Raw genomic sequence first — 27,094 nt, 5'->3', positions numbered from 1 at the left:
GTCACTAAATTGTTGTATCATTTTAGGCAAGTCCCTTAATTTTTCTGAGTCTTTTTATATACAGAAAAGACGTAATCGCTATGAAAGAATTTTCACAAATTCAAAATGACCATACAGGAATATTTTCTGTGTGTCTAAATTTTATAGCAGATATAAAGATTTAGACATACAGAACTATAGGCTAAATATAGAAAAATTGTGATTCTGGTTGAAGGCAATAAGCAAAATCGATTTAATTTATATAAATGGTTTTAAAATAAAATAGATTATATAAAACATTACATATGCAATCTTTTACATATATAAAATCTATATGACATTGATTTTGTATATGACATTGATGTTTTATTTAGAAAATAGATTATATATGACATTGATTTATATATGACATTGACATTTTATATATATATGAAAAGCAATGATTTTATATACATATATAAAACAGCAGTGATTTAATATCATCAAAAGATATCATTCAATTTTATGGCCAAATCTATTTCATAAATAGTGCTTGTATGATGATATTTCCTCAAAAAGTATCCAAATTATTAGTAATCTGTAGTGCACTTTTGTAGTCAGAACACATATATTGCTGATGAATTGTGTAGTTTTACTTTACCTATGTATTTGTTCTTAAGAACTTTTATTAAGCTAAACCTTAATTTAAATTTTGGGCAAGTAATTTCTTTTCTGGGTTTTAAATGCTCTGTTTATAATAAGGGGAGATTGGATCTAAGTCCAATGCAAACTTACTGGGCAAAGCAGTAAACAGTGACTCAGCGGGCTTGGGATAAAACCCCAGTTCAGTCATGGATCAGTCAGGTGAAATTGAAGAAAGGGCTTGATCTCTCTGGCTTTAGTTTCCCAGTCCTTGAAATGAAATGACTAGACTGCCTGAGGTCTCACCCTCTTGCAAATTCCTTGAGACCAAATCATACATTCTGGGATGCACTTTTACAATGCTGTTCACAAAAAGGCCTTCAGAGCCTGAAAGTTTGGATTTTCTTTTTCTTTCTTTCTTTCTTTCTTTTTTTTTTTTTTCTTGAGATGGAGTCTTGCTCTTGTCACCCAGGCTGAGTGCAATGGCACAATCTCGGCTCACTGCAACCTCCGCCTCCCAGGTTCAAGGGATTCTCCTGCCTCCACCTCCTGAGTAGATGGAATTACAGGCACCTGCCACCATGCCTGGCTAATTTTTGTATTTTTAGTAGAGATGGGGTTTCTCCATGTTGGCCAGGCTGGTCTCAAACTCCTAACCTCGTGGTCCACCGCCTCAGCCTCCCAAAATGCTGGTATTACAGGCGTGAGCCACTGCACCTGGCCAGGTTTGGATTTTCTACAGTAATGTTTGTTCAAGATGCTGAATTGGGTGACCAATAATCACATACTAGCTGTAATAATGTATAGTTATTCTTTCTGTTTCTATGAAGAATTTGCTCGTGTGCTTAGGTTCCGCACATTGAGAGTGAAAAGAAGGGATGAATTATTGTCCTTCTCCTTATTTAGTCAGACATATGCTTGGGTAGAGTGGAGGATGATGGGAGTAAGGGTTAGTCTATGTTTCAGTATTGAAACTAGATCAGAAAGGATTTATTAATACTTCTCCACAAAATGGGTCTACCTAGATTTCTTCTGTGCCATTTCTTCCTTCCATCCATCCATCCATTCATTCATTCATTCTATCCTTCCATCCATCCATCCCTGGATCTATGCATACATGCGTGCATCCATGTAAACCATCTAACATTAATCGGCCACCTACTACATGCCAGTCATGGGCTAGGGGATAAGTGAAACATGGTCATGAAAGACACTGGCCCAATCCTAAAATTAGCTATTATTGCTTATGACCCTGGATCTGCAAATATGGGTCCAGTTAAGTTCACAAATACCTAAATCCATATAATAAGCTGGAATGAATAATCTTTTTCATGAGGTCATTCTAGTGTTATCTGAAGATTTTTACATGGATATGCACCCAGATTAAATTAAATGTTAACAGTATGATACAGTAATAATTTCAACAGACCAATGAAGGAGACAGATACTTTGATAGAAAATTTATAGCTTAGTATAACAAACTCTGCATTTGTCATTTAGAATAGGGAAATTGGACCAAAAATATGCTTGACTGGACTTGGTTGGGGTGGATGTGGAGAGGGTATTCACTAAGAGTATGTGAATGAGAAGACATTTGTAGTGTCACTAAAGGGGAAACAGAGAGCAGGCACTCCCAGCCAGGTTGTGCCCAATTACAGTCATATTAAAAAACACATCCCCAGATCTCTCAGGCTGTTCCTGTAGTTTATAAGTGAGGTATGCCTCACTTATAAACTACATTTTATAATGTAGTCATTCCTACCTTTTCTTTCTGAGCTGTTATGTATCTTTATGTGTGTATATTGTATTTAAATAATCCCAGGTTAGGAAAGTCATTTTGTTTTTGAATCTCAATCTTTTTTTATTTGTAGCATTATTATTGTTGCTGATTACAATTATTGCTAATAATATTACAGTAGATATTAAATATGAAATGTAAAGGTTCTGACAATAAGTTCTTAGTAAATGGTTATTATGATGATGTATTTTAATTATGTATTTATGTATTGGTGACCTCCTCCATATGAATGTCTGCTTATTGAGGCAAGAACAATGTCTTATGCTTGTGTTCCCAGTGTCCAGAACAGTGTTCTCCATCAGGTGGAATTTTGTACTGTCCACCTTTCTACCCAGGGGATAGCTGGCAATGTATAGAAAGATTTTGATTTTCACTTTGGAAAGGGGTGCCACTGGCATCTAGTGGAATGGTATTAAACATCTTGCAATGCACAGAATAGTCACTCCACAGTAATCATTAGTGCAGAGGTTGAGAAACACTGGTAGAATAATATTGGATAGTAATAGGTGCACAGAAATATTATTGAATGTATAATGCATAGTGCATGGATGAATGAATGGATCTATGAATATGGTGGTATAGCTGGCCTCATATATGGTTAAAATTATAGCAGTTCTGAACATTTAATTTAATCTGAATGCATATCCACATATATGTCTTTAACATTGGAACCACCTCATGAAACGAATTACCAATGTCTAGTTTAGTATATGGCTTTGGCTAGTCACAAATTTAGCTGTGACTCACATTTGCAGGTCAAAATTTAATAAGTTATAACATTTACCGAGTTTTTACCATATGGCAGTTATCCTGCAGAGTGTTTTGCACGTACTCTTTTCCCTAAACTTAACAATCACCCTTATAACCACCAACTTACAAATGAGGAAACTGAGCCTCACAGAGGATATTTGGCCAAGAATACTAGATTAATGATTGAAAGAGCTAAGATTTGAGCCAAAGTCTTTCTGACCCCAGTGTTTGTTTGTATAGCCACTACATTATTGCTTCCAGACTCAATAAACTAAAAGCAATATATAACTATAACCCTGGTGTTATTATAGGATTTCAAGAATATTTGTAATTATGACTCAGTGGTAACTTGTATTCACAGGCATTACCTTATAGATGTCTTTGAAAACTTACATTTAGCTCCAAATTAAAGCTTCTTATCTGACGTTGAAGCTTTATTACTTCAAGGTTCTGTATCTATTATTGTGCAATGTTCATAGATTTGGTAATTGATTTGCCAGATGTTTTCTGCATGGCAAATTCAGAAATGAATTATTATCCAATAATCTGAATATGTATTATAATTTTGTTTTACAGAATTCCAATAAATCAGGTGTGATGATTTGAGATATATAGCTTTTTCCTTCCTATCTTTTTTGCCAACTTTTATGCTCAGAAACTTGTCTTAAAAGATTGATTCCAAATCCCTACCTCTTTTAGAGTTAACACAGCCTGTCTAGAATTTCAATTCGGTTTACTCTGAAAGACTGCAGAATCTGGCAAGCTTCCCGGGCCAATTTATTTTGGGGGAAAACAAAGTGAAAATTACTGAAGAGCTAGTGGGCAATTGTGTTGCTGTAAAGAGCTGTAAAAATCTACTTTTTGGCTGCTATGTGTCAGGTGGGAAAGTGATAAGCTAGGAAAGGTAGTCTTTACAGTGCTATTTTCATTTAATCTGTGAAAAATAAAATTTAGAAGCCCTTTATGTATCTTTGTTCAGGATACTCCTGCTGAGCAGGATGGCATCTGTGCATCTGGCTCCTGGTTTTTGCCTCTGCTTAGCCTATCTATTTCCCTTTCTGTCCATCTGTCTGTCTGTCTATACATTTACCTGCTGGCTGCAATAGCCCAGGACTTCTGGGCATCAGATGTTTGAGTCCAGCTCTGGCAGCCACTAGCAGTGCACATCCACCCCGATCCATTCTCAGTAATTCATTTAATCATGCTGTGGCTCAATTTCCCCATCTATAATATGGGATAACGTTCAGTTGAAAGAGTTGTCATTATAATGAAATACAGATGCAGGTACAGAGTTTACGGCAGCATCTGAAGCCTAGTAAGGTCTCAGTAAATTGTTGTAATTAATGAAAGTAAAGGAGAGAAGGGGTTTAAGGAACCATTCTCATTAGAAAAAGTAACAAAGAAAGGGGAACAGTTTTAAGATGGGGGTGAAGGAGAGTGTTTTATGCAACTTCTCATTCATTACCTGCAGTTCCCTTTTCACCTTTCTCTCCTTTCCTGCCGTCTCTACCATCTCTTCCTGGAAGGCCGATGCGACCATGGGGCCCAGGGGAACCGTTTGCTCCAGGGGGCCCTGGAGGTCCAGGCAAGCCTGGAATGCTGCAGATATACCTGGGGGAGTAGTTCTCTCCTTTCAACTGATTACCCCGAGGTTGTCCACTGGCGCAAATGGCAAAACTTGTAACATAGAGCAAGACAAACATCTTTGGCTCTGGAAGAGAAACACACGGACATAAATGAACTTTCTGTGTTAGGAGAGGGGTGGTTTGGCATAATTGAATCAGCCTGAACACAAGAATGTCCATTTGCAACAATTCACTCCACTGTTCATCTTTCCACACATATAAAACTCTGTTCACCTTCATAATTCCAGTGAAAATTATTAACACATTATTGATATAGAAACCACAGTGCCCTACACAGGAGTTGGTGCAGATAAAGAATTGTTTAAAAACATTTCAAAATAAACCACTGCATTGTATTTGTTCTTCAGAAATAAATGATGGATTTAAAAATGGCATTTTCTTTTGCAAAAGTAGCACATTTTTCAAAGAATAAAAATTAGACATGGAAATGAAAAAGACAAACATCAATATTATTTTTACCACCTTGAGATTTACATTTTAGTATATATATATATCCTTCCAGTGTCTTTTTTCTATGCTATGGAGAAAGTGATACCATGCAATTCCTACACTTCTTTAGCTTTTTTCACTTAGTAATATGTCATGAATACCTTCTCATGTGAACATTATGTATAACATTAAAAATAATTGCTTTTGTTTCTACTATCTTTTATGTACAGAACCCCCATTATAGATATTTAGGTTGTTTCCAACGTTCTCCCAAAATCAACATCATGCTAGACATCATTCTAGCTAATCTTTGCATGTACCCATGATTGTTTTCTTAGAATTTATGGTCTATTTAAAGCTGGAGAAAGGAGGAAGGATTTTCAGGAAAACTATGTTTTTCACTTGATAATCATGTGTAATGCCAATTAGTGTTAATTGGAGTACTGTGCATGTCCTGAGGGGGGTCTCAAACTTTAATTTAAAATCTGCAGGATATAATGCCGTGGTGTCCCATTAAGCTGTTAGCACTGGGGCTCAATTAAAGAGCTGTGTGAAATTAAGCTACGCATGGCATCCGTGCCCCACGTGGAGCAGGCAGCAGGTCTCTTCAGTTCTGATCTAGTAGGACTTGGGCCCCAGTCCCACTCATCCACAAAGCCTAGAAGCTGAGAATGATGCATCATTTATTAGCATGGTATCCTGGCATATAGGCCAAAGGCGAGATGGAGAGTGGTAGAAATTAGGGATACCTGATATTTTAGGTGAAATGGTCCTTAGGATTAGCGGTTTCTCAAAGGGAAGAACATATACAGGTGGTTCTGGGGTCATGTAAATGAGTTGTGTTTGGATGGTTGGACCTGTGCTTTAAAAAGAAATATTTAGTGTTTGACCTGGTATATACTCTCCCAAAGGGAATAATCATAACATGTGGGCAAAGCAATCAGATGAAATTTCTTTTTTTTTTGACAACCACATAAGAAAATTGACCAGGCACACATCACCACTTTTGTGGTACCCATGGGGAAATTGCAACATCTTGGAATTAGACCCAGAAATTTGCCAGAGCATAGGAATGACAAACTAAGAAAAACACAGTGTGCACATGTGATTTTGAAGTAAGCCTGATTCCTAGAAATCTTATTAGTGAAAAACCAAAGCAACTTATCTAAATTCAGGCTCTGTAGCTTTGACTAAATCTCAGTGTTACTAGTTCAAAAAAAAAAATCAAGGAGAACATTTTTGCCCTGTCTGGCAGACTTGTCATACAGCACAAATCCAAAATTATTGATTCTATTGCTCAACTAGGATTAAGGCACTTTCTGTCAAGCCCAGTGCATTCAAAACCAGCCCTTCCAAAGGAGCTTCAGATGAAAATAAAAATATGGAAAGAACATTCTGTCCACACCCCCTGCCACAGTCAGAACAAGATGCATTGATTAAATTAGCAGTTCTCTCTCCCTTGTGAAAGCTGATTAGAGGAGGCTTTGTGAGAGATTGTGAAAGTGGCCCTGTCTGGGCCTTTATCTTTAAAACATGGAGGAAGCAAGGGTGACCTCAGGAGCTCTAAAAACCTTCCTCAGGAGGCCACCTTGCTGGGACTTGCCAAGCTCTTTGGGGCCTGGGATCATGGTGGTCTACCTGCCGAGGAGGCCACCTGGAGATTCAGGCTGTCCTGTAATTTCTGGTGATATGTGTTCTTGTGTATTTGTCTGCCACTTATGTCTTGAAATTTAGAATCATTTCCCACAGAACTGTCACTATTTGACAGGAAGAGAAGATGGGCTAGAGTAATCCCAGTCTTAAGTTTTTATCTTGTTACCATTTAAACTGGACATTTAATTTTTCAAATTGCTGTTGGTGCCTAATCACTTAAGTTATTAATTTATTCTGTTTTCTTTAAAGAATTTTAATACATATTCTGGGTAGGAACATGTTCAAGTAGGTTATGTTTTTGCTGTGGTGATACATGATGCAAGCCTGGAGCATGCGGGGCCCATTTTGCTGTGGAGATGGAGCAGGACAGTAATAATGTCACCCCCTCCCCAGAAAAAAGAAGGCTGGATGTGGTTGCTCATGTCTGTAATCCCAGCATTCTGGGAGGCTGAGGTGGAAGGATTGCTTGAGACTAGGAATTTGAGACAAGCCTGGGCAATATAGCAAGACCCCATCTATAAAGGTTCATAGAAGATAGTTATAAGGAGGCTTTTAACTAGACATGAGATGCAAGACTATAGGCTGAGGCCAGAGTTGCTTTCAGGAGGGATCTGAAATTGTCTGCAGAGAAGTTGATTTGGGTAGTGGCTTCTCAGACATGGTGATGCAGGTGTGAAAGCGCAACTATGCCAATAGTCACAGGAACAATTTGTGAAGAAGAATGTGGCAGGGTCTAGTTGGTGGTGGACAAAGGAAGCAGAAATTTTAAAGTTGTGATTGGAAGAAAGGATATTCAGTATTGCCAATAGCCAGGCAAAAAGGCACTCAAATTAATTAAAACAACAGAAACAAATTTATTCATTGAATAAATGGATCTCTTTCATGAAAAATACACTTAAATACTACTGTTTGTACAGGAGTCTAAATGCTCCAAGCATTCCCAATTAAAACTTTTTAAAAGGCACTCAAATCGATTATTCAATAAAAATCCTTATCAGAACTGAGGAACAGGCTGGGTGTGGTGGCTCATGCCTGTAATCCCAGCACTTTAGGCGGCTGAGACGGGAGGATTACTTGAAGTCAAGATCAGCCTGGCCAATGTGGCAAAACCCATCTTTACTAAAAATACAAAAAGTAACCGGTTATTGTGGCATGCACCTGTTATTCCATCTACTTGAGAGGCTGAGGCAGGAGAATCACTTGAACTCTGGAGGCAAAAGTTGCAGTGAGCCGAGATTGCCGCTGCACTCCAGCCTGGGTGACAGACCCAGACCCTGTCTCAGAAAACAAAAAGAATTGAGGAACAATGTGTTGTGGTGCCTGATGCATGCTAGTGGTACAGTGGTGACTGAGGTCATTCAAATATTGGGACTCTGATGCAGGAAGACTACGGAGTGTGGATTATAATGGAAAAACCACAGTGGCATCACCGTATTTAGTTCTCCATTGCACTTAAGGGCCCAAAGCTTCATGTTACGTGGTGCAATGGTCTACAAGGGCCTCCTTATTTCCCTGATTTCATCTTCTATTCTCACTTTCTTAGCTCCAGTCACACTGGATTCCTTGGTGCTCCTGAAATACACTAGGTATACCCTACCTTAGGGTCTCACATGTCTCTTCACATTGTCTAAAACCCTTTTCACCAAGATGTCCATATAAATTAATTCTCCATCTCCCTGTTCATATCGTTGCTCAAATATCATCTTGTCATTGAGTTCAACCCTTATAACTGTACTTAACACTGCAACCTGCCTTCTTCTGCCCCTGACTTTCCTTTTTTCTGCTCTACATTTTTCTATTCTCCATTGTGCTTTTCAACTCTAACTCAGGAGATAATTCTCATCTTTATTTTATATCTACATTTTCCCTGATAGAATGTAAGCTATATGAGAGCAGGGATCTTTGTTGAAGTCATTGATGTGTCCAACCACCTACAGCAGGGATTAACCCAAAAAACACAGCTGGAGAAAGGGGATAATTTTGTGGGGAAGTTTCAGCTTTGTAGGGGGAAAAACTATTAGAAATTATGAAATATGAGAGTATTACACAATAAAGAGGGAAATGGGATTTGAAGAAATCTCCCTGAAGACTATGTGCCCTTTTGCAGTGTTTGAGAAATACAAATAAAAAACTTGAGATTTTTATTGTATCACTACAGCAAAAACATGTTTTAATTTGGCATAGTCTAGGGTGTTTAAAATATTTTAAAATTAATTTTTTTGTATTGGGTATATAGTACATTTCATAAAATTCAAAAGAAAGAAAGTATATGCAATGAAAAGTCAATTTCTTCTCCTTCCTTTGAGTCTTCTGGATACCCAGCTTCCCTCTCTAGAGCTGATCCCCTCTGCCAGTTTCTTGCATGTCTTTCTTCCCCTTGTTGGCATCCCACACACAATGTTCTCTATGTTGCCTTTTCACTTAGTTTCCATATGTGTATTTACAGCTTCTGTATTGACACCTATATATGTAGCACTGTCTTGTCCTTTTTTATTTAATGGCTAAAAAATATCTATCATATAGATGTATTTGTCATATTTAACCAGTTTCCTACTGATGGGTATTTGGACTATTTTCTTTTGCTATTATAAGCAATGGTGCAATGAATCTCTCTCTCTCTGTCTCTCCAAATAGCTTATGACATAAGCAGCAAATAATTTCACCCAGTTTGTCTCTTCTCTTTCCTCATCTATTTTAAAATATTTTTACTATGAAAAAAACTTTTGAGGTTTGATTTATTTTGTTTAGAAGGCCTTTACCACTTCAAGGTCCTGAAAAGAATCCTTGTGCTTTTCTTTCAATTCTTTTGTTTTATTTATTCACATTTAAAAATTTGTTCCATCAGAATTTTTTCTGATAAAAAGTGTGAGGTAGGGACACAACTTTATATTTTCAACTGCTTATGTTGAATAATCCATTATTTACCTACTCCCCCACTGCCTTGCAGTGAACTTAGTTATTTTGACTGGGAATAAATCATGTGGGTCACAATTTCATAAACATTACAATAATATTTAACAGCTTTATAAAGATATAATTTGCACACCATAAAATTTACCAAACTGTACAACTCAGTGTGCGTCACAATCCAATTTGAAACCCCAAAAAGAAACCTGTACCCCTTAGCTGTCACTCCACATACAATATGCTTTAAAGCATTGAATTGAATTCATGAGTGGCTGGGACTACAGGTATGTACCACCACATCTGGCTAACTTTTGTATTTTTTGGAGAGACAAGGTTTCACCAAGTTATCCAGGCTGGTCTTGAAACCAAGTTATCCAGGCTGGTCTTGAACTCCTAAACTCACGCAATCTGCCCACCTTGGCTTCCCAAAGTGCTGGGATTTCAAGGGTGAGCTGCCATGTCCAGCTTGGAAATACTGTTAATCTGGAACAGATCTGTCCTGGATGCTAATTGTAAATAATCCTCAGTCCTATTTTTCTGTAGGGATTACAAAGTAACAGTTTTATTTTTTTAAACACATTTAAAAATTTTAAGTTGTGTTACTTTAGATTCAAGAGACATCATGTTAATATGTTTATATTTGAAGCAAAAATGTTGTGTATAGTATTTGTGAGATTATTTAGTCATGAAATCCTTCATTCTTGCTAAACTAGCCACAGAAAATATTGGGAGAAATACTGATTAACTCAGTACAAAGATTGAACTCCTGGAAAACATGTTCATAGATTGAGATCCCTTTGTAAACAGCATATTATTTTTCCCCAGAGTAAGTAAACTACAAGTATATATTTTCTTTTAAAAATAAAATATGTTGGTGGTGGGAATGTAAAATGGTACAGCCCCTGTGGAAAACAATATAGTGATTTCTCAAAAAAAATTAAACAGAATTGCTATATGATATAGCAATTCCACTTTGGGGTATATATCCAAAAGAAGTAAAATCAGAAATTCAAACAGATATTTGCACATGCATGTTCATAGCAGCAAGGACTCAAACAAATATTTATACACCCATGTCTGCAGCATTATTCACGGTAGCCAAAAAGTGGAAGCAACCCAAGTGTCCATGGAAAGGTGAATGGATAAACAAAACCTGGTCTACAAGCAAAATGGAATCTTCTTCAGCCTTAAAAAGAAAGGAGGTGTACATTATTTTGTATCCTGACACTTTGTTAAATTCATTTACCAGTTCTGGGAGCTTTCTGGATTAGTTTTCAGGGTTTTCTAGATATATGATTATGTCATCAGCAAGCAGCAATAGTTAGACTTCCTCTTTACTGATTTGGATGCCCTTTATTTCTTTCTCCTGTCTGATTGCTCTGACTTCCAGTACTACGTTGAGTAGAAGTGGCAAAAATGAGCATTGTTGATGCCCACGGGAATAGAACTTGCTCCAGTACTCTGGGAAAATGCTTTGAACTTTTCCCTATTCAGTGTAATGTTGGTTGTGGGTTTGTCATAGATGGCTTTTATTTACTTTTATTTGAACCAAATCTAGAACTCAAAATTAGCTGCAAAAAATAAGTGAAAAAATAAAATTTATTCTACAATAACTGCAAATAGCTGCAAAAATAAGTGAATAAATAAAATACTTAGGAATATATTTTACCAAGAATGTGAAAGACTCCTACAAGGAAAACTACAAAGCACTGTTGAAATAAATAAAAGATGACACAAATGAAAACACATCCCATGTTCATGGATGGATAGAACAATATTGTGAAAATGACCACACTGCCAATGCAATCTACAAATTCAATGCAATTCCCATCAAAATACACCAACAATTTTCAAAGAACTAGAAGATATACAACACCATACTTTAACTGGGAAATTCTCAATGCCAGTTGGTGAAAGAAGCGATTGAAGAGAAGAAAGAAGAAGAGGGGAGAAAGAGAAAGAAAAGAGATGGCAAGGAGAATGGCTATTACTAGTTATAGGGTTTCTTCTTTGGGGTGATGAAAATGTCTGAAAATTGATTGTGCTGATGGTTGCACAACTCTGTGAATATAATAAAAAAACACTTAATTATATTCTTTTTTTAGATGGAGTCCAGCTCTGTTGCCCAGGCTGGAGTGCAGTGGCATGATCTAGGCTCATTGCAACTCCGCCTCTTGGGTTCAAGGGATTCTCCTGTCTCAGCCTCCCAAGTAGCTGGGACTACAGGTGTCTGCCACCACGCCTGGCTGACGTTTTTACTTTTAGTATGGATGGGGTTTCATCATGTTGGCCAGGCTTGTCTCAAAATCCTGTCCTCAAGTGATCTGCCCACCTCAGCCTCCCAAAGTGCTGGGATTACAGGTGTGAGCCACCACCCTGGCCAATTATGCTCTTTAAATGGGTGGGTTAAATGGGTGTGTGGATTATATCAGCAATTATAACAGCAGTAAAGCTGTTACTGCCCTGCCCCATCACACTCTAACGCCTACCCCTATCAAAAAAAAAAAAAAAAATAGCAATTATGCTTGCCTGATGGGACATTTTTTTTCTTTATTTTCCTAGCAACTTTTTGAATTTGTTGTAATTAGAGCATATTTAAATTTGGTGAAACTTTTATTAAAAATACCATAGATGAAAAAAAAAAAAAAAAGAAAGGAGGTACTGACACATGCTACAACATGGAGGAACCATGAAGACATTCTATTACGTGAACTAGGCCAGTCACCAAAGGACAAATATTGTGTGATTCCACTTACATAAAGCTCCTAGAGTAGTCACATTCATCTAGACAGAAAGTAGAATACTGGTTGTTGGCGGAGGAAGGGAAGAGGGGAATGGGAATTTCTGGTTTCATGGGTACAGAGTTTCAGTTTGGGAAGATGAAGAAGTTCTGGAGAGATGGTGATGCTATTGCATAACAATATGAATGTATTTAATGCTGCAGAATTGTACACATAGGCATGATTGAAGTGATATAAATTTTATGGTGTGTATATTTTATGATAATTCAAAAAACTAAAAAAAAGAATTGGAATGCAGGGAGAGGCCAGTATTCTTATTTCTGTGCCAAGTGTTTTAAGGACATCCTTTACTTTATCCTCACACCAGTTTTTATGAAGTAAGTGCTATCATCTTCACTTTACAAGTAAGAAAATTGATACTCTGTCGGCTCTAGTCCACACAGCATGAAATGGTGCAGCCAGAATTTGAACTGAGTTCTTTTGTCCTCAAACACTTGAGTTTGCCCCTACATCACGCGAGAGAAACTATAACATATTACTTCATGACAAAGGGCTGGACTTGATAATTAATTCAAGTTGAAAATGTGCTTTGCCTGGAAATCATTAGGAAGAGAATAGGTAACCAGGGAAAGCCAACACGAGACATTTCCTTGGCCTGCGGAGGTGGAGATTTCACAACAGCAGGCTCTGTGCTTCTCTCGTTGCACTGGGAGTGGCACTGTGATTGGGACAGGATGGAGACCTGAGCTGCTCATGCCTCACTTCCTTTTATGTTCTTGTTCATCAGCTCCTTGCCTTTGGGGCTCCCATTTTCCTCTGCAGAACTGCTTTTCCTATTTGCCATGAATTATCTTCCTTCTCCTGGCACTACTCAAGTCCCCTGCAAGGCCACACAATTGCATTGTGTTATAGCTATCTATTGACTTGCTTATTTCACCACTAAAATGTGAACTCTAGGGCAGAGGCTAGTCTACAGCATCTACAGCAGAGGCTCAACAAAAGTTGAATGAAGAAAATGTATTCCTCAATATTTATTATTATCAACAGTTCATTTTTGATAATGTTTTGGCTGCTTTATGGAAAGTGCTATCATGACACAATGATTAAAAAAAAAAAAAATCCTGACATTAGCAAAACATTTTATAGGCTAGAGAGCAATGCTAAGCCCATATCATCCTCCCCAAAACCATCCTGTAGTAAGTTAGATGGGGAACCAAGGTCCAGAGAAGTCCTGCAACTTGTCTGTGGTTAGAAAGCCAGTGTCAGTCCAGAGATTCAAATCTAGGTCTTCAGTTTTATGGATTCTTCCTACAGAACCATCTGTTTAATAAACTAAAAAGTCTCCATCGCAAGAACAGGCCACTGCATCTAAATTTGCTAAAATTCTAAAAACAAAAAGAGTAAACACCATACCTTGCTCTTAGATGGTGGGCTGCTGCAGGATTCTAAATCCACAAGAGACTGAAGATCTTTCATGAGAGCTCAGTGAAAAACTTCCTTTGGTACCAGACAGAACAACGGATCCAAGTTCTCAAAGATTTCCAAATAGTTGTGCTAAAAATAATTTTCTCGTTTAGTCCCAAAGAGCCAAAGGCCCTGGAATTCATTCATCGAGTGAGGCTCAACTCAGGGACCAGCTAAAATTACAGTTTTATTTGGGATAAACTTTAAGTGCCTGCTTTCCTTTACTGGTAAGTTTAGAGCTTCTCCATCTCTGTGTGTTGTGGCCTCTTTTTCAGATTTGTTTACTTAATTTTTTCCTTCTTCATTTGTTTTCCACTGAGTGAATGTTTCAGGAAAAAAATTACTCACTGACTGGAAATTAGTTGTTAACTTAGAGAAAAAAGCCATTTTGTATTTAAGAGTTTTGGAGGTAGAGCCTTCTGATTCTGGACCTGGGATGGTGTCTTGTGGAATAATTAACACAGTCCCTATTCTTGGTAAATATGGCAGGAAAACAGCCCCTCATTCTATGTGCTGTGAAAAGAGAGAGGGTCATGAGAATTGTACCGATTTTGTTTTCTTTGTTCTTTGCTGAATGGATAAATGATTGGGTATTTTTAGAAAGCTAATATGTCTTTGTGCCTCTAAAGAACTGATCATAACATCTCAAAAGGCAGAATGATCCTCCAAAGCATATGACTAGTCATCTTTGGTGCAATCAATTTCTTTGTTTCCTTCTGCTATGTATTTCTTATATTTCCTTGGCAACAGCAATATATAATTTATGATGTCATTTATGGAAATTAGACGACTGAAAAAATCTTGTTTTTATCTTTCTTTTCCTCTCATTCTTCCAAGCAATGAGGACTCTAATTGAGAGGAATGTTTCCAGTTAGTGAAGTGGAGGTTGACCATACACTTGACCAAGAAGATTGCTGGGCTCCCTGTTCTGATCAGCTTCATTTTGCCTTTGGGATCCACCCTCCAGACTGGAGGAAATGGTCCTTTGAATTTGTTGGCTGTCCAAAATCTTAATGCCATCACAGTAGGGTCAAAACAATGTCTTGAGCATGGAAGCTAGTCATAACTTATTGCTAAATGAGAGTAGAATTTTAATCAGATAAAGTCTCTGGGTTTGTTTTCTCATTTTCAAAATAAAATGGTTGTCCTTGATTATTTCCAGGGTTTCTCATAGTTCTTAATATTCTCGAACCAAGTGATGTTGTCTGATATCCTCCTTCTACAGATGAGTAATTTAGACAGTCTGATCCTCAATTGATACACCTAACCACTTACCATATTTCCTCCCTAGGTTGTTGCTAACTTTAGAAGACCATGTTTTTGCATCCACCGGGGTGGACTGCATACCTCCTGTTTCTTCCTCCTCCTCTCCATGGGTGCCCTGGGTTCTGTTAGGAATCGAATCTTCTCTTTCTAACCTCAGTGCCTTGCTTATGTAATTGATAGTGGCTTCAAGCCATTACCAACCATGTCTCCCCCATCCCTCTTTCTCCATCTGTTCACATTTATCTTCTGTGTGTGTCACTTTCTACAGAATGTCTCCCTGATATTCTCAACCAGTTGCAACCCTGTCTTCTCCTGAATCCTTCTAGCACATAATTTGTATCTCTCATGCACTTTAGCTCACTGGTTCTTAACTAGATCTACTGAATGAGCACACTAGTGGATTAAGTTGGACATTAATATTTTTTAAAAGCTCTATGGGTGATTCCGATGGGCAGCCAGGCTCTAGGAATCCTTGCCTTATCTATTCTTGCTCAAATGATGCCTCATCTATTTGTCCTTCCAAACCAGGGAGTTGTGATACAAACCTGTCTTCTTTATGTCTCATCCTGTTCTTTTATTTATTACTTCATCACATATTTATTTAGCTGCTACTATATGTCAGATGCTGAATGCTTGGTCTTGGTGTTCAGTAGAGAGCAAACAAAGAGCCCTTGTAGAGACAAAATCTAGTGGGGAAGAGAGATATTAATGAAATAATCACAGAACTATGTTTAACGGGATATGAATTGGGAATTCCCATCCACTTGGAATTTCAGCTGAGAACACAAAGCAGAGGATGATAGGCAACCAATGTTCAGACATCGACTTAGAACTTGTTAAAAGCCAGCTGGATGACTCTGACCATCAGCCATTTTCAGTCCACATAAGGGAAAACTAGAAATTCAGAAGGGATTAGTGATTGAAGAGAGGCATCAAAGTAGAGCTGTTAGCTAATAAGGGAGTAATTAAAGTGCTTCTCGTTTTCCTTACTATGAGGGAAGGAAGGGAAGAGTGCCCCACTTCTGTGGCAGAGTGACAAGGACCCCAAGATCCAAGAGAATTACTGAGAAAGATTAGGGATGTTTGCAAGAAGAGAATTACTTATCTTGCTATCCTAGTTGGATTTTAACTGATCTGTGAAGCTAAGCGCCTTGCAATCATTAAGGCACCAGAGAAACGTGAAAAAGAAGTTGTGGGGAAGCTTGACTCACAACTGAAGTTTGATGTCCTCTGTCATCACAGAACCTGGAGAATTCTGAAGAAGAATGCTTCCTGGAGAAGAAAGAGCAGTTCAGGGGCAGCTGTTAGAGAGGCAAGAATATATGCACTCCCTACCAGGGAGATAGTACTGAGGAAGGCAGGTGAATTGGGCCATCTTGATGGGACTTCTTGAGCCAAGGAGTCCTCCTAGTTGGGGGAGGCCACTAAGAAGTCATTGGGTGTATCACTGAGTACAGAAGCTGAGGCTGGCATGGGATCACTACAAGCTGTCAACCAAGGAGTACATGACCCATGTGAGGGCACTGCGCAGACTAGAGGTCCCACAGGGACGTGCCAGTGACCCTGTGAACACTTCACCCTGAAAGAGCCAGCATTTGGCTACCTGGGGTGCACAGAAGACATTGGAGCCAGGAGAGAACCATACAAGTAGCATTTATTAAGTAAAAGTAATTCAGGCATTTATGTGGCCAACAAACATATGAAAAAATGTTCAACATCCCTGGTCATTAGAGAAATGCAAATCAAAACCACATTGAGATACCATCTCATGCCACTTAGAATGGTGATCACTAAAACATCTGGAGACAACAGATGCTGGAGAGGATGTGGAGAAATAGGAAAACTTTTACACTGTTGGTGGGAGTGTAAATTAGTTCAACCATTGTGAAAGACAATGTGGTGATTCCTTAAGGATCTAGAAATAGAAATATCATTTGACCCAGCAATCCCATTACTGGTATATACCCAAAGAATTATAAATCATTGTATTATAAAGACACATGCACACGTATGTTCATTGTGGCACTATTTACAATAGCAAAGACTTGGAACCAACTCAAATGTCCATCAATGATAGACTGGATAAAGAAAATGTGGCACATATACACCATGGAATACTATGCAGCATAAAAAACGATGAGTCCATGTCCATTGCAGGGACATGGATGGATCTGGAAACCATCATTCTCAGCAAACTGACACAAGAACATAAAACCAAACATTGCATGTTCTCACTCATAAGTGGGTGTTGAACAATGAGAACACTTGGGCACAGGGAAGGGAACATCACATGCTGAGGTCTGTTGGGGGTGGGGGACTAAGGGAGGAATAGCATGGGGTGGGGAGATTGAGGAGGGATAACATTAGGAGAAATACCTAATGTAGGTGACGGGGGTATGGAGGCAGCAAACCACCATGGCATGTGTATACCTATGTAACAATCCTGCAAGATCTGCACATGTACCCCAGAACTTAAAAAAAAAAAAAAAAAAAAAAAAACAGAAAAAAGCATACAGTTATCAAAAAAAAAATTAATTCAGCCACCTTTTTTTCTGATTCTTTTACTCTTTGACCTGACTCAAGAGGAGCTGAAAGTGAAAGGAGGTGGTAGGAGATGGGGCAAGAGTGAAGGAGCATAGCTTATCCTGAACTGCAGCCATGGAGACGGACAAGTTTTGTATTGGATATAAAATAGAAAATTTGATTTAGATTTGTCTTTTTAATATCTGAAAATGAGTCACAATTGACTAATAAAACTGTTCATGTAACTGGAAGTTACCAGAAAGCCAAGAAATTTGCCTGAGATGTCATGGAAGGGCAGGGAGGAAAGATCCAACGGAATTTGGCTAGAACAAATGATGGAAGAAAAACGAGATTGTTTCTTACTCATATAATTTTAAGGACAGTTAATGCCATTTGATAAATTCAATAAACTTTGGAGAATGCTCTGAAGGAAAATATAGAGAAGTGTTTAGCTGGATAACCCAGTTGAGTCTACGGGCTAGAGAGAGCTTGCCTAAAGCAATGACATCTGACCTAAAATGGGGGGAAAAAGTACGCATGAACCTGGCAGAAGAGCAGGAAAACATATCCAGGCTGAGAGAATGCACATGCAAAGGCCCTGGGGAGGAAGAAGATGATGCTGAGTGGGGGCCAGTGGGAAAAAGCAAAGGCAGGCACAAGCCTACAGGGAGGATGTGCCTGGGTCAGGTGGAGCTCTGCTGGCCACTGGAGGTTCTGGTCCTTATCCTGAGGTCAATAAGTTCCACAGAAGGGCTATGAGCAGGATTTCATGAACCAGGATGTTGACCAGGTAGAGGTGGTGCCTGCTGTCACTTTCCTGGCTTTGTAAGCTGACTTCAACCAGTTGAAATGACTTAGTTTGGTTTCTAAACTGAATCTGCTTTCATTGTAGGGAAAGAGGTGGGTTCTCATGAGAAAAGGAGTTTGCATATTTAAAAAAGGCAATTCACTGACTCATGGAATGAACAAATGTCATTGACCCCTGTGTGTGCCAGGCACTGTGCTGGGCCCTGAACATACAGCTTTGAAAGTGGAAGACAGGATCTCAACTCACAGTTCTTACAGTGCACCAGGAATTTCACATTGCTGGAGAGGAAGGGATCTCAGAGTTTATTTGCTTGAGTTTCCCGTTTCACAGATAAAAACACCAAAATTCAGTAAGAAGTGACTTGCCCAAATAACCTATTTATGCTAAACCAGAACTAGAACTCAGGTCCCTGCACAATGCCCAAAAGAGTCTTTCCTCTACAGCCTTCACTGATACCTGGTTCCTAACTTCACATGTAGAAGACATTCCAGTGTTTTTATCTACATACATATCCATGATTATGGATAAATGTGAATTAACAATATCACATTATACCAAATCATAATACTTTACCTTGCCCAAAATATCACTTCTCATATTTTAAAACTTAAAAACCTTAAAAAAAACTTATAGAAAGTTGGCCAGATGTGGTGGCTCATGCCTGAAATCCCAGCATTTTAGGGGGATATGGTGGGAAAATCACTTGAGCCCAGGAGTTCGAGACCAGTCTGGGCAATATGGCAAGACCCCATCTCTAGAAAAAAAAAAAAAAATAGCCAGCCAGTACTGTGCATGTATAGGCCCATCTACTCAGAAGGCTGAGGTGGGATGATGGCTTGAACCAGATTATTATCTCCTTATTACAGATGTGTAAACTGAAGTTTCTAAACGAGAGAATGGGCCCAAGGTCACACAGCTACTGAGTGATAGATTTGGCATTCAAAGGCAGATTTGTCTGACCTTCAAACCAAACTCTTGGTTTAAGATGAGGAGAGTGATAGTACTTGACTCCTTGGATTGTTGTGAAGATCAATTGGAATAATCATAGAAAGTGAGTCCCTGCTGCCTAGCACTTCGTGGGTACTCCATACATGAGAAGTAGGTGAATAGTGCTGGCACAGCTGTTGATGCTCTTATCACTAAGCTTTGGCTAATGTTCTTTGGTAAGTGCCATTGCCTGTCCTGAGTTCTCTGTGTTCCTCTTGTTTGCACCTGAAAACCATCCAAAGGCCGGAGGCCTAGAAGCAATGCCTCCACTCTGTGATGCAAACCGCTCTAGCTGCAGAATTTTGAGAGTGTCTTTGTGACATTATGTAGGCATAAAAATGGTGGTGATCATAACGGTACCTTACATTTATTATTTAGTAGAAAAACCTCCTCAACTTTCTTTTTTTCAGGCATCTCAGGTCGATTTGAACATTTTGGTGTTTCTAAACGTTTATCCGGATAGTGGGGAGCCCATGTTCTCTGCTTTATTTATTGTTAAAAACCTGTGAGGCATTCTGGGGGGAGGGTGCCTGAGGACATGAGCCAAGTTCAGGGTCAAGAGCTACATTAGACTCAACAAAGGCAAAGATTTAGCGGCAGGTGGTGACTCTTGCACACCCATTCACTTTCAGCCAAAACAATTCTCCTCAGCAGACTCCATCATATTGGAGAGAGAGCTGGGAAATCCAACAATGACTCATAGTGTGTTGGGGAGAAAAGCTGAGCACTGAGGTTTGGGGGAAAAAAAGACAAAGCAATGGAATGTTACCCTAGAGTCTAAACTAGCAGGAATCTTCCTGCCTTCTCTCTTCCCACTGACATTTCTTCATGGAGTAAGACTGCTGGCTTTGACAGACAAAGTCATGGTTGTCCAGCCATGTGACCCTGGGCAAATAAACTTGGGCAAATAGCCTTGGGCAAAAGACTGAGGATTACCCCTCTGAAACCTTAGTGTTCTTTTCTATAAATTGAAATTTTAAAATGTCCAAATGAAGTAAGGTTGTTATAAAGTTTGATGAAGTAATGCATCTTGTTGACTGACACATTTATGCTACTCAAAAAATGTTGATTTCTGTTGGTGCAGGGAGGGGCAGCTTTAAGTTAGAGGCCTTCCTTTTTCTTTCAATAGTGTTTAGAGTTTACGTTCTTGTTGGGACTAGGAAATGCATGTCTCTGGAGGCACTTTAGATCTGTGTTTTCAGAATAATCTTATCTGCATGATCAGAAACACTCTCCCCAGGGACAGGACTTCTAAGCGATTTTTTGAAAACTGAAGGATGACTGTAAGGCATCTGAGAAAATAAGTGCCAGGATAGAATAAGTAGCTTTTCCAGGGGGAGGTAATGGTTTCAGTAAAAGCCTGGCATTGAGAGAACAAGGCACCTTGCAGAGAGTGAGAGAAAGCTGGGGAGGCTGGAGAAGAGTAAGAGGAAGACGGGAGGGGAGTGGAGTCCTTGCCGAGGCTGTGGATGTGGGGGCTAAAGCTTTCTTGGGGGTCTTCAACTTTAACTTCAGGGCCTTAAGAAGCCAGTGAAGAGTTTGTGAGTGATGAGACCATATATGACTTCTATTAATAGATAGATTTATTGGACAGCTATCTGGAGAAAGAATGGGTGGCAGCAAAAATGAAGCACACTTAGGCAAAGATAGGTAAGAAAATCACTCCACCCACGTGGCAAGGATTGTAATATAACAGGATTCTAGAAGATGAGGCACAGGTTTGGTTTGTTTGTTTTTCATTTGGCTGTGTGTGTGTATATTTGTGTGTGTGTAAACATATGTGATTTCCTTCTAATATTTTTTCCTCTTCATAGTATATACATTTTTTGATCAAAATATATATGCTATTTTTTAACCTCATGTATTTTCTATAATTGTCCTATGCAACTATTTGTATTTTATTTTCAGTATATGCTTACTAAAGACACTTTTTCAGGAGGAAAAGGTAGAAAAATAACAATAAACGATTATTTACATAGCTCTATTTCTCAGAATGATACCACTGCTACCACTTTAGCTTCTTTCTTTTTGTTATTTTTGTTCTCTCTGTGTATGCATAGGTCTTCTGTTCAAAGTTTTGTAATACTACCTATACACTGTTGCTGTGTGCTTTTTCTTCAACCTAATATTATATTATAAGTGTTTCCCTTGTTATTTTTTGGAGCCATTAATGGCCAAACAACATCCATCAAGTGGCTGCACAGTAATTTATTTAACTCCCTTCTCTCCTATTATGGGACAATTAAGCTATTTCTATTTTCTCCTAGTATAAATGCGATTACATTGAAAGTTTTTGTGCATAAGCCTTTATCCCTATTTAGGATTATTTCCTTAGGACAGAGTCCCAGAAATGGAATTATTAGATCAAAAGTTCTGTATGTTTTATGTCTTTCTTGGTACATGCTGCCAAACTGCTTTCCAAAAGGTTGTGTGAATGTACACTGCCCCATCCCTATATAAAAACAAAATCCTGGGAAATGTAAGTTCCCCCACAGCCAGGCACCTTTTGTCCCTGGAACCGAGAATCTCAGATTTGGAAGTAACTTTAGAGTTTAGTGAAGCTAACCTCTGCTGTAAAGGGAAGATCAAAGCTTGTTCCACAATAGTATTGGCAATTGTACCATTTTTGAGTTGACTGGCATCTCAGAGGTCATTTTGCAGAAATGCCCCAGATTCCCTACACAATCTCAGCCAGCGGCTCTGGGCAGACTCTGTGCTGAGGGCTATGCATACACCAACCCAGTCTTCCTGTAACCACAAGAGAAGGTTACTGTTATTGTTCTTTTCATTCTTCAGATGGAAAAACTGAGGCACAAGAAGTAAATAACTTGCTGGAGGCCATGTGGTCTTAGGACTTTTAACTGCTGTACTTTACAAGTTCTTTTTAGTAAATACCTACACAAACTAAGGTGACACAGGCACTACAAAGGAAAAGACGGGGTTGGTGAAAGAGATTGAAAAGAGTGCCTCCTGTAGTCTGGGAGATCAGGGAAGATCTAAGGATCAGATACCTGGGGATACCTGAGGATGCCTGAGCCAGGTGAAGATGGGATAAAAGCCTTACAGGAAGGAAGAACAGCATGGGAGAGGGCCCTAGGGCAAGAGAGGACTTTGGGAATTCTAGGAACTGAAAGGACAGTGGGTTGGAGCTTATAGACAAAATAGCCTGTAAGAAAAGAGGTCAGAAAAATAGTAGGGGTCAAATCATTTCAGGGCCTGTAGAACTTGGCTTTTATCTTAAGAGCAATGGAGCTCCATGAGAGGGTTAGGGAAGACCGTGATCTTTGTTGTGTGTAAAACGATGATGGAGAAGGGATTGGGGAGGGCTGGAGAGGGAGGTGGGAGCAAGCTGGGAGGCTGATGCAGTCAAGTAGGCAAAGATGATCATGACTGGTCACTGTGGCTGCAAAGGATAAAGAGAGAAGTGGAGAAATTTTCAACAGGCTTTCATTTAAGTGCTGATGGGTCAGATGTAGCCTCTTGCAGGAAGCCTTTTAGGTGCTTGTTCATGCAGGCTTATCTGGTGAAACTTCTCTCTGCTCCCATGGTGTCCCGCCCCTGTTATCATACAGGTGATGAGTTCCATGTTATTTCATCTGCTTCTTCTTTGGACTGGGAGTGCTCTATTTTGTTTACTGTTCTGCTCACTTCTACATCCTTACCACTAGAATGGTGGTTGCCACATAGCAGATGCTAGGCAAATGCTGGTAAAATTTGTTGAATTGATTACTTATGAGCCACAAAGTTATTTTTTTTATGTGCACCATCTTGTACACCACACTCCAAGCCCAAGTGAGGTGGTTACTATTTCATCCCCATTGTGCTAATGAGTAAACAAAGGCATAATGAGGCCAACTATCTTTAACACATCCATGTAAGTATGAATTACTTAGCAATGGCTGGAACCCAGGTCTGCTGGTGATGGTAACACTGCATGAACACCCAGTGATACTCTATGGTGCCTGCACTTCCCACCAGGTGTGTACATTAGTGCAGCAGGCTCCTTGCTTGTGTCAGCACTGTGCAATGCAGCAGACAGCAAGTAGACATGCATGGAGTGCTCTATTTTGTTTACTGTTAAGTGAACTTAACTAGACAGTATACATGTACAATGAAGTATTATTCAGCCATGAAAAGGAATGGGCTACTGATACATGCCACAACATGGATGAATCTCAAAAAACATGATGCTAAGTGAATGACACAAAAAGTCACTGATATAGTTTGTCCCCTCCAAATCTCATGTTGAAATGTAATTTCCATTGCTGGAGGTGTTTGGGTCATGGGGGTGGATCCTTCATGAATGGCTTAATGCTGTCCTTGCAATAGTGACGGGGTGCTTGAGAGATATGGTTTTTTAAAAGTATGTGTCACGTCCCCCTCCTCACTCCCACTCAATCTCTGTGAGAGGCCCTTTCCTCCTTTGCTTCCTGATGCCCTCACCAGAAGCAGATGCCAGCAACATGCTTCTTGTACAGCTTGCAGAACTGTGAGCCAATTAAACCTCTTTTCCTTCTTTTTTCTTTTTTTGAGACAGGAACTTTCTTGATCATGGTTGACTTCAGCCTTCAACTCTTGGGCTAAAGCAATCCTCCTACCTCAGCCTCTCAAGTATCTGCAATCACAAATGTGTGCCACCATTATTTGTAGAGACAGGTTCGCACTATGCTGCTCAGACTGGTCTCTAACTCTTGGACCCAAGTGATCCTTTTGAGTTGGCCTTCCAAAGGAATGGAATTATAGGCATGAGCCACTGTGCCTGGCCTCAACCTCTTTTCTGTATTAATTATGCAGCCTCAGGATCTCTTTATAGCAATGCAAGAAAGGAGTAACATAGTCACATGTTGCATGGGTCATATCATATTAAATGTTTAGAATAAGTAAATCTGTAGAGACAGAAAGAAAACTGATTGTTGCCAAGGGCTCAGGGGAGTGAGAAATAGGGAATGGCTGCTTAATAGTTTGGGGTTCTGTGTTGGAGTGATGAAAATGTTTTGGAACTTGATATAGCTGGTGTCTGTACAAGATAGTTAACGTACTAAATGCCGCTGAATTGCACATTTTAAGGTGGCTCATTCTGCATTATGTGAGTTTCATTTCAATAAAAAAAAATTAAAAAGAATACATAGGAATGAAATGCACTAGTTTCAGGTCCTCATTGGTTAACGGAGGGACAGAGAGAGAATAAAAAGTAGATTTTTAGCTAAATTCATAGCATTTTTTATTTCTTTATAACATAAAAAACCAGAAGGAAAGCAAAAACTGTTACTACTTGGGTTATCCCTGAAAAATCTTTTGTATAGGGAAATGCAGCTAAGACCAGAGAGAGTGCAATAGACAAGCAAGAAGGCAGTGTGGGCTGCACTTCCGCTTGATTTTTTTTCCATTGAAGCCTCTGACTTTTAACATACAAGGAAGGACTTCAAAGTCATGAGACTCAATTTGTTTTGTTGCGGCCACAGTTCCTATATTAGAATCAACGCAATAATGCAATGCTAACCTGAGGGCCAACAAACGGCAGAAATTGGCTTCTTACAATTAGTCTGATTTTCCTTACATGGAAACAGAGTTGTCTGAGACATCAGAGCACTTTGGGGTCAAGGATTGAATCCCTACAATCAAGGTAGGATTGAGTGTCATGGAGAGGGCTGCTGCTTCTAGTGAGTGGCTGTCCAGGTTACAGGTAAGAAGAGCTCAGTAACTGTCCCTACCGAGAGGCCTCTGTACCCTTCCTGGGCCGGCCTGGTGCAGGCGCTGTGTACATGTCAGCATGGTCAACTTTCAGGATCACCTCGAAGTGGGGGTTGGTTTGCCTGCACTTTGGAGTGGAGGAAATGGAATCTCAGATGAGGAACATGCCTAAGGTCACAGAGGGAGTTGAACAGAGCTGGGATTCCAACCTTGTCTGCCCAGTGCCAGAGCCTGTGTTCACGGTAGTGAATGGTGGTGCCTGTGTTCACAGTAGTGTCTCTAGTTCTAAAACAGCCTGGCATGTAGGAAGTGCTGGATATATACTTGTTCAATGAATTAATTAATAATAGCAAAATGAAATATTTTCTAATGGCTTATTCATTTGGTAAAGATGCAAAGAATTAAACCAGTTAAACAGCAGGCACATTTATAGATTGTTCATGCAAATATAAAGTGGTATGAACTTTTAGGCGTGTAGAATTTATATTGGCAAATATACATAAAGAGTCTGAAAATTGTGCAAGTCCTTCTTCCCAACACTTCCACTCTTAGGACATAATTTGAAGACAACAATTTTTAAAAAGTACTCAAAGCTCTATGTACAGCAATGTTAATCACAGTGTAACATCCTTTTTTGATTTTATAAATGAATTGTTCTATAATTAGAGATTAGTTAAATCAATGGCACATCAACAAAAGGATTGTTTTGCAGTCATTAAAATCTATGCCTAAAAGAACATTTAATGACAAAGGCAAATATTTTAAACATATTGCTTAAGGGAAAAAGGAGGCTACCAAATAGTATCTCTAGTTGGTAACATTTATTCTGGTTTAAAAATAATATTAACAGGCCAGGTGCTCATGTTTGTAATCCCAGCAATTTGGGAGACCGAAGTGAGAGGATCACTTGAGCTTAGGAGTTTGAGACCAGCCTGGGCAACTAATGAGACCCCCATCTCTAATATGCATATATACATCAAATAAAAAGATGAGAAGACCAAATACCAAAATATTAATGTAGCTTCATTGCTATACTGAGAGGTTATGGGTGATTTGTGTTTTCTACTGTTATTTCTATTGTATTTTCCAACCATTTTTCAAGGGGAAATAATCATACACTTTTGGTATTAGAAATAAGTCAATAAATGCTACATAAAAACAAAACAAACTCACTCTACTCATCTAATGGACAGTATTTTGTGTGGATAAAAAGAAATGCCCCCTTTCTTAAAGAAATAAACAATTGATAATGTAAAAGAATGCCTTTGAATATTCCTCTTTTATTTCTTATTTTTTTGGTTCCTCAATTTACTAAAAAAAATAAGAAATAAAAGAGGAATATTTATTCCTCTTCTTCCTCTTTTATTTCTTATTTTTTTGATTCCTCAATGTACAATTCTATCTCCTTCTCTTCCTGGTGCCAACCTTAAACATCTGGTTAACGATCTGAATTCTCTCCTTCTCCTGCGCTTTCTCATTGGGGAATTTGAAAGCAGAGTCTTGGATTTTAGACATCTGGGAATGGCGAAGATTTTGGACTTGTTTTGTGAAAAGATGTATTTGTTCAGTTGAGCAAGTGTGAAGCAAATGCTTTCAGCATGTCTATTAATCTTAGCAGTCTGAGTGATGTAAGGGTATGCGCACTCATGTTTTATGATGTTTGGTTTCATAAAAACATGTTTGGTTTCAAGGCATTGGCCTCTATTCTCTGTTGACTAAGAACAAATTTGGAGTAAGGAAGGCATCTTGAATTTTATCCCAAACCTAGTTTGTTTTTTAATCATCAACTGGAACTCTATGATGGCTATGACTAACACATTTTGTGAGTTCA

The 27,094-nt window shown here is 38.9% G+C and overlaps 1 protein-coding gene across 4 annotated transcripts in view; it reads right to left on the bottom strand.

Annotated features, from left to right (window-relative positions):
- Nucleotides 1-27,094, bottom strand: part of C1QTNF7 (C1q and TNF related 7) — a 109,863-nt gene that overhangs the window by 4,985 nt on the left and 77,784 nt on the right. For 2 of the 4 annotated variants that reach the window (XM_017498714.1, XM_017498716.2), the window contains exon 2: nucleotides 4,614-4,859. In XM_017498714.1, the coding sequence (XP_017354203.1) occupies nucleotides 4,614-4,859 (246 nt within the window). Of the gene's footprint in view, nucleotides 1-4,613; nucleotides 4,860-13,937; nucleotides 14,040-18,831; nucleotides 18,901-27,094 lie in introns of those variants that run through there. The other 2 variants (XM_037727933.1, XM_017498715.2) reach the window with 2 other exon arrangements.

Source organism: Cebus imitator, unplaced genomic scaffold, assembly GCF_001604975.1.
Source record: "Cebus imitator isolate Cc_AM_T3 unplaced genomic scaffold, Cebus_imitator-1.0 Scaffold249, whole genome shotgun sequence".
NCBI classification, from domain to species: Eukaryota; Metazoa; Chordata; class Mammalia; order Primates; family Cebidae; genus Cebus; species Cebus imitator.
The sequence above is the reverse complement of the archived record's forward strand: the minus strand, read 5'-3'. Positions and strand labels throughout refer to the sequence as shown.